Source organism: Hylobates moloch, unplaced genomic scaffold (assembly GCF_009828535.3).
Source record: "Hylobates moloch isolate HMO894 unplaced genomic scaffold, HMol_V3 SCAFFOLD_6, whole genome shotgun sequence".
NCBI classification, from domain to species: Eukaryota; Metazoa; Chordata; class Mammalia; order Primates; family Hylobatidae; genus Hylobates; species Hylobates moloch.
Genome location: NW_026652281.1, coordinates 75,772,919 through 75,788,440, shown reverse-complemented (window position 1 = coordinate 75,788,440; position 15,522 = coordinate 75,772,919). Strand labels below are relative to the sequence as shown.

At 46.4% G+C, this 15,522-nt stretch overlaps 1 protein-coding gene across 3 annotated transcripts in view; it reads right to left on the bottom strand.

The window, feature by feature from the left end:
• Positions 1–15,522, bottom strand: part of PRKCB (protein kinase C beta) — a 388,313-nt gene that overhangs the window by 184,623 nt on the left and 188,168 nt on the right. For all 3 annotated transcript variants that reach the window (XM_032157135.1, XM_032157134.2, XM_032755926.2), the window contains one exon: positions 1,800–1,911. In XM_032157135.1, coding sequence (XP_032013026.1) covers positions 1,800–1,911 — 112 coding nt within the window. The remainder of the gene's footprint in view (positions 1–1,799; positions 1,912–15,522) is intronic.

Here is a 15,522-nt window from a genome sequence, read left to right as displayed (position 1 = left end):
TCCACGTTGCTGCATGTCTCTTGTCTCTGCTGTCCCACTTCTGCACGTGGCTCACTGCCTTAGCCGTGCCTGCGAATTGGTCTGTTCCACTCTCTGCACTTGTCTCTGGCCTTTTTGTCTCTCCCCTTCTCCAGCTGTGTCTCTCTGCCTCTCTCCTCTGTGTCTCTCTGTGGCTCTCCATGTGTGCTTCTGTCTCTGTCTCTGGTCTTTCCATCTCTACACCTCTGCATGAGCCTGTGTGATGGCATCTCTCTCTGTGTCCATGCCAATCATTTTATCTTTTCTTCTTCTTTGAGAGTCTCACTCTGTCACCCAGGCTGGAGTGCAGTAGCACGATCTCAGCTCACTGCAACCTCCGCTTCCTGGGTTCAAGTGATTCTCCTGCCGCAGCCTCCCAAGTAGCTGGGATTACAGGTGCCCACCACCTCGACTGGCTAATTTTTGTATTTTTAGTAGAGGTGGGGTTTTGCCATGTTGGCCAAGCTGGTCTTGAACTCCTGACCTTAGGTGATCCACCCGCCTCAGCCTCCCAAAGTGCTGGGATTACAGGAGTGAACCACTGCGCCTGGCTCATCTGTTGGTCTGTGTGTCTGCCTGTCCCTCCTTTTGCCTGAGTCTCTCTCTAGCTGAGTCTCTCTGTAGCTTCCACACCCCACATTCCTCCCTGTGTTAGGGTTGCATGTGTCCGTCTTTCCCCTGCATCTGTGTCTGTCTATGCATGTGTGTTTCTTGCTGTCTCTCTTGCTCTCTACCACCCTTATTCACCCTCACACTCCTCTCTGTCACTCTCTGCCCTGTGACTTTCTCCCTCTGTCCTCTGGGCCTCAGGACCCTTGGGACAGCAGTACCACCAGCCTCATGACACCCAGCCTGCTGCAGACCAACAGGCCTGTGGGAGCCACCAGCACCTCCAGGGTCCCTGTAGCTTTGTGGCCATAGCTCTCAAAGCTTGTCTGCTCCCCTGCCCCACAGGCCATCCAGGCCTTGGCCTCATAAAGAGGAGTCCTACCCCACCTGCCTTTCCTACCACATCCTGGCCAGAGAATGACGCTATCTTTCCTCCTCCAGCACAAACCTGTGGGTGCTGCAGAGCCACAGGTCTTCTCCATGCAAAGAATGCATCAGCCCCAAATCTCAATGCTGAAAACAGTGGTGGTGCATGGCTGCAGAAATGCCCGTGATTTGTTCATGCCTCCGGGTGTCAACAGCCATGGACTGTTCCTTCCCACACTGTGACTGTGCATCTCACATGCCACTTGCTTTGACCAGTGGATCAGAAGCAAAAGACACAAGTGGAGACTTGAAGTGTGTCTGCCAATGGGACTTGCCCTCCTAAGGAACTCAGGACCCTGTGACCTCCATGCACGCAAACCCAGCCTAGCCTACTGAGGAGGAAAGACACGTGGCCTGGTCATCCCCATCACCCAGATGACAGCCAGCCATCCTCCAGGACATGTGGGTGAGGCCACCATGGCCCAGACAGCTCCCAGCCCACCTCCATCTGCTAATCCACCATGAACCATGAGTTCATGCTTTATGGACATGCATGACATTGGCTGAGGCCAGCCCAGATTCAAAGGACTGCCTTGCAGAGTCATGAGCTAAAAAAAATGTTTATTGTCTTCAGTCACAGTGTTTTGGGGTGGGAGGATCATTATGCAGCAACAGACAACTGGTACACCAGCCCCAACCAGGATAGGAGGGAATGTATGGCAGACCTGGACCCCAAACCAAGCAGAAGCAGCCCTTCCCATTGCTTCTGCCATCAGCAGATGCCCCCAGAGAGAAAAAGTACTTACTGTCACATTTCATCCCCTGGTGGATGAGTCCATACAGCAGTGACCCACAGTGGTCACAAAACGTGGGGCTGGAGTACGTGTGGATCTTAAACTTGTGTTTGCTCCGGGGGTCCTGGAGCCAAGAGAAACAACAGAAGGAGCCAGCATCAGTGGAGCATGCCAAGGGTTCACCCTACGTCAAGAGGCACTGGAGAACTCACCAAGAACTGAACTTGGTCCCAAGAGGTCATTGTACCTGTTGGGACCATCCCTGGAGCCCTGTGCCCAGAAACGGTGCTGGATAAATAGTTGTGGAAGGAATGAAGGACAAAGACAGATGATTGCTCCCTTTGCAGCCCCATGCTCACTCACCCTGCCTGCAAACCCTCCATCTGGGCTTGCCTGGGAACCCAACCTACAGGCTCCTGCCTGTAGTAGGGACTCCAGAGATGGGAAAACAAAGCGACAGACACATCATCTAAACAGGGCTCCTGACTTTTCTTTCTCCCCACCTTTTTTCTCCAAACATGCTTCCGCAGTGATCAAAAACCCAAGTCTGGATGTGAAATCTCCCTGCTTAGAGACCATTGCCAGTTCCTCATCACTGATAGAATAAAGTTCAAAGCCCAGTGGACAGTCTGCAAGTTGTGGCAGAGACTGCTGGTTTCCCACCAATATCCATTCTTCCCTTTAATAGTAGAACCCTTGAGTTTTAGCAGAGAGCATGGCTATCCAGATAGAGGCCATATTTCCCAGCACCTCTTGCAGGTGCCGCCATGGTGCTGAGTTCTGGCCAATGGGATGTGTGTGCTCCAGGGCCATTCCCTTCAAATGGAAATGCATACTTCCTTTAGCCTTTCCCTCTTCCCACTGGCTCAAAGATGGTGAGAACTGGAAGTAACCGTCCTGGACCCAAACTTGGAGCCACATGTGGAAAGGACAAAGCCACCCTACCAGCCTTGAATTTTGTCCCTTTGGGCTCACCCCTGAGAGACAAACCTAATTTCTGCCCTGTTTAAGTCACTATATTTTGGGAGCTATTTCTCACAGAACCTTACATAATTTCCTAATCAATAAATATGCCCTTGATAGCCTGGCAGTGCCGTGGTAAAAGGCAGACTGGGATAAACTTCCTGGGCTCTAAGCTGTGTGACTTTGTGCAAGTTGTTTGATGGTTTTTTGTTTTCTTCTGTTTTTTAAGAGACATGGTTTTGCTCTGTCACCCAGGCTGGAGTGCAGTGGCACGATTATAGCTCACTGGAACTTTGACTTCCTGGGCTCAAATGATTCTCTTGCCTCAGCTTGTTGAGTAGCTGGGACTACAGGTACGTGCAACTATGCTGAGCTAATTTTTTTTTTTTTTTTGAGATAGAGTTTTACTCTTATTAGCCAGGCTGGAGTGCAGTGGCATAGTCTTGGCTCACTGCAACCTCTGTCTCCTGGGTTCAAGCGATTCTTCTGTCTCAGCCTCCTGAGTAGCTGGGACTACAGGCATAAGCCACTGTGCCTGACCTGCCCAGCTAATTTTTAATTTTATTTTTTTTTTTTGTAGCGAGGGGGTCTCACTATGTTGCCCAGGCTAGTCTCAAATTCCTGGCCTCAAATGATCCTCCCACCTCAGCCTCCAAAATTGCTGGAACTCCAGGTGCACGCCACCATGCGTGGCTAATTTGATATTTTTGTGCTTCAGTTCCCCTATCTGTAAAATGCTAATAATGCCAGTGCTCTCCTTATAAGACTGTTGGGAAGCATAAATTAATGAACCTGTGTAGAGATCTTAGAACCACCCGGCACACAGCAAGCAGCATAAGCTTTTGCATGATTGTTATTACTATTTGGCCAAGGTGATCCCCAGCTAAGCCTCCTCCTCCCACCCACCCACATGTGCACGTACTACGTACATTCTCAGCACTCAGAGCGCACCCCCACTCCCAAACAAGCCATGCCCTTTGTAAGCCTTTGGCTCTGCATTTCTCTTTCTTCTTCAAGAGATTCTTTCCTCACAGAATCGGTTTAGTTCAAGAGACCTCTTTCTGTAAAAGTTGCTTTCTCTGTTATACATTGCAGGCCAGGTACAGTGTCTCACGCCTATAACCCCAGCACTTTGAGAGGCCAAGGTGGGAGGATCACTTGAGGCCAGGAGTTCAAGACCAGCCTGGGAAACATAGTGAGACCCTGTATCTACAACAATAAAAAATTAGCCAGGTGTGGTGGCACATGCCTGTAGTCCCAGCTACTTGGGAAGTTGAAGTGGGAAGATCACTTGAGCCCAAGAATTCAAGGCTATGTGTGAGCTATGATTGCATCACTGCACTCCAGCCTGGGCAAGAGAGCAAGACCCTCTCTCTCTTAAAAAAAAAAAAAAGAAAAGAAAAAGAAAAAAAAGTACATGGCAGAAGTTAATAACATGGGCCTTAGGTTCCAATCCAGGGCTGATCTGACACCCTAGCCTTTGGTACATGCTACCCATTTCTTCCTTCCTTCATTCCTCCATTCATATGTATTTATTGATGCTGCCACAGATGCCTCCTTTAAAATTGTATTCTAGTAACAGTGACAGAAAATGAATGCGTAAGCAAATAAACAGACATGCTACATAGACATTCTTTTATGTGCTGTTAATGTGATGAGTGTTTCTCCTAAGGAAACTGTTCTTTTCAAAATTTTAAAATAATTCCATACTGTATTAGTCTGCTTTCATACTGCTATAAAGAACTGCCTGAGATTGGGTAATTTATAAAGGAAAGAGATTTAATTGACTAACAGTCAATTTTCTTGAGGACGAGGAGGCCTCAAGAAACTTAAAATCATGATGGAAGGCGAAGGGAAAGCAAGGCACCTTCTTCACAAGGCTGCAGGAAGGAGAAGTGCTGAGCAAACGGGGACAAGCCCCTTATAAAACCATCAGATTGCGTGAGAACTCACTCACTATCATGAGAACAGCATGGAGGAAACCGCCCCCAGGATTCAACTGCCTCCACCTGGTCTCTCCTTTGACATGTGTGGATTATGAGGATTACAATTCAAGATGAGATTTGGGTGGGGACACAAAGCCTAACCATATCACATACCTACCAGAGTTGCTAAAATGTTTGAAAACTAAAACCAACGATACCAAGTGTTAGTGAAGAAAGAACATAAACTGGAACTCTCCTAGGACCCAGGAATCCTACTTTTTGGTGAAATGAAAACATCTAGGCCGGGCACAGCAGCTCATGCCTATAATTCCAGCATTTTGGGAGGCTGAGGCGGGCAGATCACTTGAGGTCAGGAGTTCAAGACCAGCCTGGCCAACATAGAGGAACCCCGTCTCTATTAAAAATACAAAAATTAGCCGGGGGTGGTGGCACATGTCTGTAGTCCCAGCTACTTGGGAGGGTGAGGCACGAGAATCGCTTGAACCCAGGAGGCGGAGGTTGCAGTGAGCCGAGATCGTGCCACTGCACTCCAGCCTGGGTGACAGAGCCGGGGGGGATAAAAAAGCATATCCATACATGAAGGTTTATAATAGCCCCAAACTGGAAAGGACCCAAATGTTGTTTGACATGTGAATGGATACAGTGTGAGGCATCCACACAGTGGAATACTTTTCAGCAGTAAAAAGGAATGAACTATTGACACATGCAGCAGCATTCATGAACCTCAAAAGCATTCTGGTAAAACAAAGATGTTCAACGCAAGTGTGGGTTCATTTCTAAATGTTCTGAAAAACACAAAACTATGGGGACAGAAAGCATCAGTGGTTAAAAGGGGTTGGAGGTGGATAGGGAATTAACTATAAAGAGACAGATGCAGCAACTTTATTGTTTTGGATATTGGAGTGGTCTATATATTAACTGTGATGAATTTTACTTTATATTTTTAAAAGTGGATTTGTGGCCTGGAGAGGTGGCTCATGCTTGTAATCCCAGCACTTCGGGAGGCTGAGGCGGGGGGATCACCTGAGGTCAGGAGTTCGAGACCAGCCTGACCAATATGGTGAAACCCCGTCTCTATTTAAAATACAAAAATTAGCCGGGCTTGGTGGTGTGCACCTATAGTCCCAGCTACTCGGGAGGCTGAGACAGAAGAATTGCTTGAACCCAAGAGGCAGAGGTTGCAGTGAGCTGAAATCACGCCACTGCACTCCAGCCTGGGCGACAGAGCAAGACTCCATCTCAAAAAAAAAGAAAAAAAGTGAATTTTGCTGGGCACAGTAGCTCATGCCTTCAATCCCAACACTTTAGGAGGCCAAGGTGGGAGGACTGCTTGAGCTTGAACCCAGGAGTTTGAGACCAGCCTGGGCAACACAGTGAGACCCTGTCTCTACTATATATATGTATTAAAGCCAGACATAGTGGTGCATGCCTGTAGTTCTAGCTACTAGGGAGGCCAAGGTGGGAGGATCACTTGAGCCCAGGAGTTCAAGGCTGCAGTGAGCTATGATTATGCCACTGGACTCCAGCATGGGTGGGAGAGCAAGACCCTGTCTCAAAAAAAAATTTTTTAAGTGACTTTTACCACAGAAAACGTATACCTCAATAAACCTGACTGAAAATCTTCAGCCACTGCAGACTTTGGTTGCTTCCTATCTTCTTAATGAGCTACAAAGTTTCTTTCATGACATTCCCACCCTCTGCAGTCAGGCAGATGAAGTACTGGTCCTTGCAGAGCTCTGGACAGCCAAGTTTGAGAAGCGAGGTCTGCTCTGCTGTCGCCAGTGGGACCCTGAGTGTTCTCAGTTGCAGAAGGACCCCAGCAATCACCCGTCCTTCTCAAAGACTGAGGTGCTGTCCTAGTAACAACAACAGGGCTTGGAAATCCTCCCCAAAAAAACTAAGGGATCCCTTTTGGCAGCTTAACCAGCCATGTCTCTATCTCCGGACAATGAGACTAAGTGAATACATAAGGTTCCTATCAGAGTCCCCCTGCTCTGTGCCACAGAACAGTTCCCATTGTGCTTCTTGGACATTCACCTTAAAGTTGGGAATTCAGTGCTTCAAACCCACCTAAAAAAGAACACCTGTTTGAAAATCAAACACCGCATGTTGTCACTCATAAGTGGGAGTTGAACAGTGAGAACACATCAACACAGGGAGGGGAACATCATACACCGGGACCTATCGGGGGATGGGGGACTAGAGGAGGCATTAGGAAAAATACCTAATGTAGATGACAAGTTGATGGGTCCAGCAAACCACCATGGCAGGTGTATACCTATGTAACAAAACTGCACATTCTGCACGTGTACCCCAGAACTTAAAGTATAATAATAATAATAATAAAGGAACACCTGTTCATGACTGGTATTGGCCTGTAGGAGAAGCTCAAGGTTCTCTTACACCCCTACTTAATCTCTAAGGAGGCACAGTTGATTTAATTGGATGGATTCCAAGACACGGATTGGCCAGACCCCAGTGGTGGAGCTCATACGGAGGTTAAAAGCCACCCTTGCCATCTTTCTCTTCTCCCTTACATCTTTCACCTCTCCCAGGACGCTGCTGGGTCCAAGTCTCATAGTCTTGCCCTGAGACCCTTGGTACAAGTGGCCTGAGCCAGCTCCTCTCCAAGACCTGGGACACGTTCTGTCTCTACTCTTGGCTCTTGTGGTCCCTTCTGGGTTCTCTGATATATTGATCTTACAGAGGCCAAGACTTAGGTTTGAGTTCAAGTTTGAATTTCCTTAGGGCTACCTAGTAGAGAAGAAAGGAGTTCCTGAAGGCCTTGTGAGCTCTACTTTAAGATCTGGGGCAAAATCACAACTAATAATAAATTGCCTCTGTTGGTTTTGCACTTTTCTTCATGTAAATATTTTCTTGAGCGTCTCCAGGACCAGGATTAGAGCATTTATGACCAAAAATGATCCAGACCTTTCTCCATCTCAATAGTCTCTTAAACAAGAGGGGATACCAAGAGGCACAAAGAATGGGAAGGGAAAAGAAAGCACATTTCTGTGTTTTATCTTGTTTTGTTTTGTTGAGACAGGGTCTTGCTCTGTTACCCAGGCTGGAGTGCAGTGGTGCTATCATAGCTCACCGCAGCCTCCGCCTCCCAGGTTCAAGCAACCCTTCCACCTCAGCCTCCTGAGTAGCTGGGACTGAAGGCACATGCCACCATGCTTGGCTAATTTTTATTTTTTGTAGAGGGAGGGTTTTTGCTTTGTTGCCCAGACTGGTCTCAAACTCCTGGGCTCAGGTGATCTGCCTGCCTCAGCCTTGCAAAGTACTAGGATTACAGGTGTGAACCACCACACCCAATCTCAACACATTGCTTGAGAGCTGCATGTGTACACTGGGTGTCTCACATGTACTGTCTCCAATCCTTATGACATGCCATGCAGAAGGTATCATTTGTTCTCATTTTAGCAACAATGAAACATCTTAACTACAGAGTAACTTCACCAAGGCCACCCAGCTGGACCCTTGCAGAGACGGGGCTCACACCAAGTTCCCCTCCCTTCTCTCCTCACTCCCAACTTTACTCCATTGACACCTCATCTTCATGTGCAGCTAAGATAGAACTTGACTCATTCATTCATTCACCTAGCAAATGTATACTGAGGGTCAAGTTCTTCCGAGGCATTGAGGATACAGTTGTGAACAAAAGAGATTCTGCTTTCATGGAACTTATATGCTAAATCCTTTCCATTACAGCACTTAAACCACTGACTTATAAATGCATGCTTAATTGCATCTCTTCCACACTTCACTGCATGCAACATGAGGAAATTTTGCTCATCATTATACTCCCAGGGCATAAACTGTACTTGGCATGTAGAAGATGCTCAATAAATACTTAATAAGTGAGAGTTAATATTTATTGAACATTTATTCATGCCAGGAACTATTTTAAGAGATTTATCAGGCATTAATGCATTTGATTCTCATAACAGCCCTAAAAAGTACATACTACTTACTACCCCTATTTTACAGACGAGGAAACCAAGGGACTAAGAGACGAAGTGTTTTGCCCGGGGCAAGCACAGCATTGCACACAGTGGTCAATGGGTTGTTGTGACAGCTGTAGGGCTGCAATCATCGCTGTTGGCCACTGCAAACCCCTGCACCATACATGTGCTATTTTAGGAAAATGACTTAGAAGGGGCTGTGCAGCACAGATTAGAGCCAGATGAGAGACAGGAAAACCAATCAGCAAGTTGCAGGGAAACATTGACTTCTTATGGCTTATTTAGAGGCTGCTGGAGAGCTCCTCTGACCTCATTCCCCTGCCTCCGCTTTCATGAGGGATCATACTTGTAGGCACCAACTCTACCCACCCACTGCCCCAATCTCTCAGACCAGACAAACCAGGTCATCCTCAATGAATTCTTCCCTCCTCCTTCCTGCTACCTGAAAGAGCTTAAAGTCACACTCCCACACCTGTGGTCCTCATGACTTCCTCCACGACCCTCAAGGTGCATCTTTCAGGGTAACTTTCCATGCCTGCCTGAGCCCAATGCCATCTCTGAGATGGGCACCTCCCAACAGCCATGCTTGTACTTTGAGACATCCACATTCCCTGAACACAGCTGACTGGGGCAGAGGTGGACACTTGGCTCAAGGGTCACATATGCTGAGTGGCTGGGACACAGGTAATCAGTCCTGAGGCCAGCAGACATGCAGTTCCAGGGCTGAGGCTGCTAATTTTATATTTGATTGACAAATTATAATTGTATGCATTTATGGGGTACAATGTGATTGTTCTGATTGTTCTGAATATACACACAAAATGTGGCATGATTAAATCAAGAAAATTAACATATCCATCACCTAACTTGCCTATCATTTTCTTAGCATGAGACATTTGAAATTTACTCTCTTAATTACTTTGAAACATACATTATTATTGACTAATGTCACCCTGCTGTGCAATAGATCTCAAAGGCAATCCCTCCTATCTGAAACGTTGCACTCTTTGCTCAGCAGCTCTCCACTTCTTCCCTACTCCTACCTCCTGCTGTCCCCCAGCTTCTGGTAACCATCATTCTACTCTCTACTTCTACGAGTTCAACTTCATCAGATTCCACATCTAAGTGAGATCATGCAGTATTTCTCTTTCTGTGCCTGGCTTATTTCACTTAGCATAATGTCCTCCAGGTTCATCCACATTGTAGCAAATGACAGTTGGTGCTGATTTTTATAGTGCGCTCTAAGGAACCCGGAGAAACAAAGACAAAGATTACATGACCCCAGGGATGAAGATCCTGGTTCTGGTCCCTGGGGTTCTGGCATCCTGCCTTCCAATTCCATCTGCCTCCCTGTGTCCTCTAAAATTTGTCCTTTGTGCTTCAGCCAATCCAGGTAGGCATGTTACCTGCAATCAGAGGTGAGTCAAGATATTTATAATTGCCTTGGCTCAGGGACTGCCCACGGACCAAACGGAATGGACAGCAGAGCCTGGCTGTGCTGGGAGTTAGCACTTTAGTCACCACGTCATGGAGGGGGTGTGGTAGGAGCTGGCAGAGGCAGGTATGGGTAAGTGGAAGGTTGGGGGAAAAGGCTCAGAGGACCCAGTGGCTATTTACCAATCTGTTTCAGAGTATTTCCATATTTCCACAACTGGTAAAGTAGTGCCAGTGCATGCAGGTTAAATATCAGTCCTGCCTGGCTGGGCGCAGTGGCTCACGCCTGTAATCCCAGCACTTTGGGAGGCCGAGGCTGGCGGATCATGAGGTCAGGAGATTGAGACCATCCTGGCTAACACGGTGAAACCCCGTCTCTACTAAAAGTACAAAAAATTAGCCAGGCGTGGTGGCAGGTGCCTGTAGTTCCAGCTATTAGGGAGGCTGAGACAGGAGAATGGTGTGAACCCAGGAGGCGGAGCTTGCAGTGAGCCGAGATCGCGCCACTGCACTCCAGCCTGGATGAGAGAGCAAGACTCTGTCTCAAAATAAATAAATAAATATCAGTCCTGCCTTTAACCAAAATACATTCCCTTCCTAGCCTTGATGCTGTGGATATTGACCAAGCCTGAGATGAATCTGGGAATCCTCATGGCCTGTAAGCCATCACTCCCCCTATGGGGTTTGGTTTTGATCGCATTCAAAGATACAGCTTCCTGGCTAGGAGCAGTGGCTCATGCCTGTAATCCCAGTCAAGATGGGAGGATCGCTTGAGCCAAGGTGGGAGGATCGCTTGAGCCAAGTTGAGAGGATCGCTTGAGCCAAGGAGGGAGGATCGCTTGAGCCCAGGAATTCAAGGCTGCAGTGAGCCATGATGGCACCACTGCACTCCAGTGACAGAGTGAAACTCTGACTCAAAAACAAAAAAAAAAGACACAGCTTCCATCTCTGCCTTAATCCCTCCCCTAGTCTCATTTTACATCAGATCCTCGTCACCCAGGCCACACTGACTAGACCCCTCCAGGCCACCTAGAGCCTGTCCCATCCCTGGCATGGGTCCTCCTTCATGCCCGGAGGTCACAGTGTGGAACCCAGAAGCTATATCAAGCCTGTAAAGAAGCTACAGTTAGCCAACATGGTGCTTCTTAGACATCTAAATAAGTTTACTATATTTAAGTCAGGAACTATCAGATTAAAATGTGAAATTTTGGCCAGGCACAGTGGCTCACACCTGTAATCCCAGCACTTCGGGAGGCCGAGGCAGGCGGATCACGAGGTCAGGAGATCGAGACCATCCTGGCTAACACGGTGAAACCTCGTCTGTACTAAAAATACAAAAAGAATTAGCTGAGCATGGTGGCAGGCGCCTGTAGTCCCAGCTACTCAGGAGGCTGAGGCAGGATAATGGCATGAAACCAGGAGGCAGAGCTTGCAGTGAGCTGAGATCGCACCACTGCACTCCAGCCTGGGCAACAGAGTGAGACTCTGTATCAAAAAAAAAAAAAAGAAAGAAAGAATAAAAAACGTGAAATATTGGTTCCTTTTGAGAAATCACCAGCTGTGACAACACAGAACACTCATTTCTGTGGGCTGAGCAGTGGTTCCCCCCTTTAGATAAGTGATAAACTTTCTAGTTTTTCACAGTCCCCACTCTTCCCTATTGTCTTACACCAGGCCTGATTCTCTCTTTCCCCTTTCCTGCCTGGACCCTGTAGGAATTTGGATTTGAGACCTCTGCCAGACTCCCTACCCTCTTCCCAACAGTGCTGGAATCCAACCCCATGTGAACACATCCCCTGAACTCCCAAGTGAGTTCGTCTGACTCGGTCTCAAGTGCTCTCAAAAACAGGTTTGAAACTATTACACTCCTGCCCCAGCATCACCCCTTGATCATCCCCAGTCATCTCGCCCACCCCTGGAAATCAGGTTTCCACAGGATCCTGGCACGATTCCTCTTCCCAGTATTTCCTGTTGCTGAGGTTCCATCTCCACATGCCTGGTACTAGGCAAGCTTGGATTCCCAAATTTCTTTCCATTTCCGATCTTCATTCAAGAGATTGTTGAATACAACAACAAAATAACCATCGAATGTGACTTTTACTGCCACCAATTTTATTGAATTGAGCACATACTACCTGCCAAGCACTGTGCTGAGTCCTCTATATCATGTCCCCAGATTCTCCTGACAGCCCAGTGATGGAGGAGTTAGACTGTTATCCTGGTATTCTAGATGAGAAAACTAAGGCTCAGAGAAGTAACTTGCCCAAGGTCATAAAGCAAGGACGTGGGAGAGCCAGGACTGGAAGCCAAGTTTGTCAGACTCCAGAAATGCAGCCAGCCAGGTGGGAACCCCTCAGTGTCCCCTGGCTGCCCCCCTGCTCCTCAGCCTCCCCAGAGGGTCTCCCACTTAACAGGCGGGTTATAGACGATAACACTCTTCATTTCACACAAATTCAGCACTGGCCAGTGACAGAGTACTTGGGTCCCTGCTACCCCAAAACCAGAATCTTTATAGTGAAAAACAATCCCCAGCATCAAAGACAGGCAGATCCTAGGTCATCACTTAACCCCAGACACAGGCAGCTAAGGGGGAAGGAAGCACAGGTGAGAGAGATGGAGGAGGGGAGAGGGAGGGAGGGAGGGGGGAAGGAAGGAAGGAAGGAAGGAAGGAAGGAAGGAAGGAAGGAAGAAAGAAAGAAAGAAAGAAAGAAAGAAAGAAAGAAAGAAAGAAAGAAAGAAAGAAAGGAGGGAAAGGAAGGGAAGAGAAGGGAGAGAGGGAGGGAGGAAGGGAGAGAGGGAGGGAGGAAGGGAGAGAGGGAGGGAGGAAAAGAAAGGAAGGAAGGAAGAAAGAGACAGGAAGGAAGGAAGAAAGAGACAGAAAGGAAAGAAAGAAAGGAAGAAAAGAACGAAAGAAAGAAAGGAAGGAAGAAAGGAAGAAAAGAAAGAAAGAAAGAAAGGAAGGAAGGAAGGAAGAAAGAGACAGAAAGGAAAGAAAGAAAGGAAGAAAAGAAAGAAAGAAAGAAAGAAAGGAAGGAAGGAAGAAAGGAAGAAAAGAAAGAAAGAAAGAAAGGAAGGAAGAAAGAAAGAAAGAAAGAAAGAAAGGAGGAAGGAAGGAAGGAAGGAAGGAAGGAAGGAAGGAAGGAAGGAAAGAGAAAAAGAAAGAAAGAAAGAAAGAAAGAAAGAAAGAAAGAAAGAAAGAAAGAAAGAAAGAAAGAAAGAAAGAAAGAAAGAGAAAGAAAGAAAGGAAAGTCTCTCTCACTCTGAAAGGGCTGTGCAGCTTTGCCTACAGGTGGGCTGAAATCTGGCTGGGCTGAAGTAAAACTGCAGGAATAAGGAAGCTGAAGTGAGGCACACAGAGAGAAAACACAAGCTAACCATATCCATGGAGGAGAAAGGAAAAGCAAATTGCAAGTTCAGACTGTGTCATCCCTGGGCATTTACAAGCTAGGAAAGCTCCTGCGGCTCTACTCCCCATGGAGTAGGTAGGCAAGGTTAAACTGAAGGTCCCAGTTGGAAATACCCTCAGATCAGAGGGAAATTAACAAGCGCAGGTTCCAGAGTTAGCTGTGTGACCTCAGGGAAGTGACTTAACCGCCCTGAGTCTCTGGTTCCTCGGTCATAAAATGGGTCTAATAACTGTATCCATTTTATAAAACCTCAAGCACAGTGTCCTGCACACAGAACGTAAAACCTCTTGATTTTATTATTCCCAAGAGAAAAAATCATCATGGCAACATTTCCCCAGCTTCAGTCATGAGCTGTCATAACTTTGCATGCCTGCATTCAATCTGTAACAGTATTAGGTAGGTGCAAAAGTCATTGTGGATTTTACCATTGAAAGTAATGGCAAAAACCGCAATTACTTTTCCACCAACATAATATTTACTTGATACTTTTCTTCAATTCAGTACTGCCATTTTTATTTAAATAAACCTATTTTAAAAAATGAAACTAAGAGTGTGAACTCATGGGATCAATATGCAAACTGCCTTTTCTAATGCACCTTAAAATGAAGTAGACAATTTAAAATTTTTAAATGAAAATTTTAAATGTTTATCCCGACAGTTTCTGTTGAAAAGCTGTGGAGAAACAGAGACACATATTCCTGGTGGGTAGGCCAATTGGTGTCATCCTGTGGGGGCAATTTGGCACTACCTATCCGAAGTATAAATGCTTTTTAAAAATTACAAATTCTTTTCACCTTTGACTCCATCACGTTGGACGAAGGTAAAATAACCTGCATACATAGGAAGTAATATACAGATACAGTTATTCTCTGAACCCCTGTTTAGGGTAGCATAAGATTTAAACATGCTAAGTGTCACTGGGAAGGGGTTGTTTAAATAAATCATAGTGTAGCCACATAATGGAAGACTACTCAGGTATAAAGTACAATGAAGAAGTTCTCTGCATTAATATAGAAAAAATCTCATTTCTTTTTCTTTTTTTTTTTTTTAGACAAGGCCTCACTTTGTCACCCAGGCTGGAGTGCAGCAGTGCAATCTCGGCTCACTGAAGCCTCAGCCTCCCAGGTTCAAGCAATCCTCCTGCCTCAGCCCCCCAGGTGGCTGGGACTACTGGTGCGCGCTACCATGCCTAGCTACTTTTTATATTTTTTGTAGAGACAGGGTTTCGCCATATTAGTCAGGCTGGTCTCCTGAGCTGAAGCTCAAGCGGTCCGCCTGCTTCGACCTCCCAAAATGCTAGGATTACAGGCATGAGCCACCACACCCGACCAAGGTTGTATTTTTTAAGTGAAACAAACAAAAAAATCAAGGTGCTGAGGTGTGTGTATTACATGGTACCTTTTGTGTGTGTGAGAAAGGGAGGTGCAATAAGTTAAATATGTATCCTTTCTTTTTAAAATTATTTTTAGAGACAAGGTCTCACTAGGTTGCCCAGGCTGGAGCACAGTGGCGAGATCATAGTTCACTGGAGCCTCAAACTTCTGGGCTCAAGTGATCCTCCTGCCTGAGCCTCCTGAGTAACTGGGGAAAGTCGACTCTTAATTACACCTCTAGCAGGATACACCAAAAAAAAAAAAAAAAGAAAAAACCTAATACAAGTTGTTCATCTATGAAGGCAAGAGAGAATGAAGTAGACAGAGAGTAAAACTTCTCAGCACAGACTTTTCTATACTTTTGATGTAAAGTAGAATATTTTAGGGTTTATCTGTGTATTACAAAAATCTCACCTCTTGTACTACCACTGTGGGTAACACATCAGTACTGCCATGCCCACAACTGCAAACAAAAGGTCAAAAATTTGCAAAAGACAAAAAAAGTAGGGAAACCTTAACTGAGACTGAGTGGACGGAGATTATGTGAGCATGACAAGTGGAGAACGTTAGAAGCTGTAATTACACACGCATGGCCCAGTTGAAAAGGGGACACTATAATTTGGTGATGATCTTTCATTTTGTTC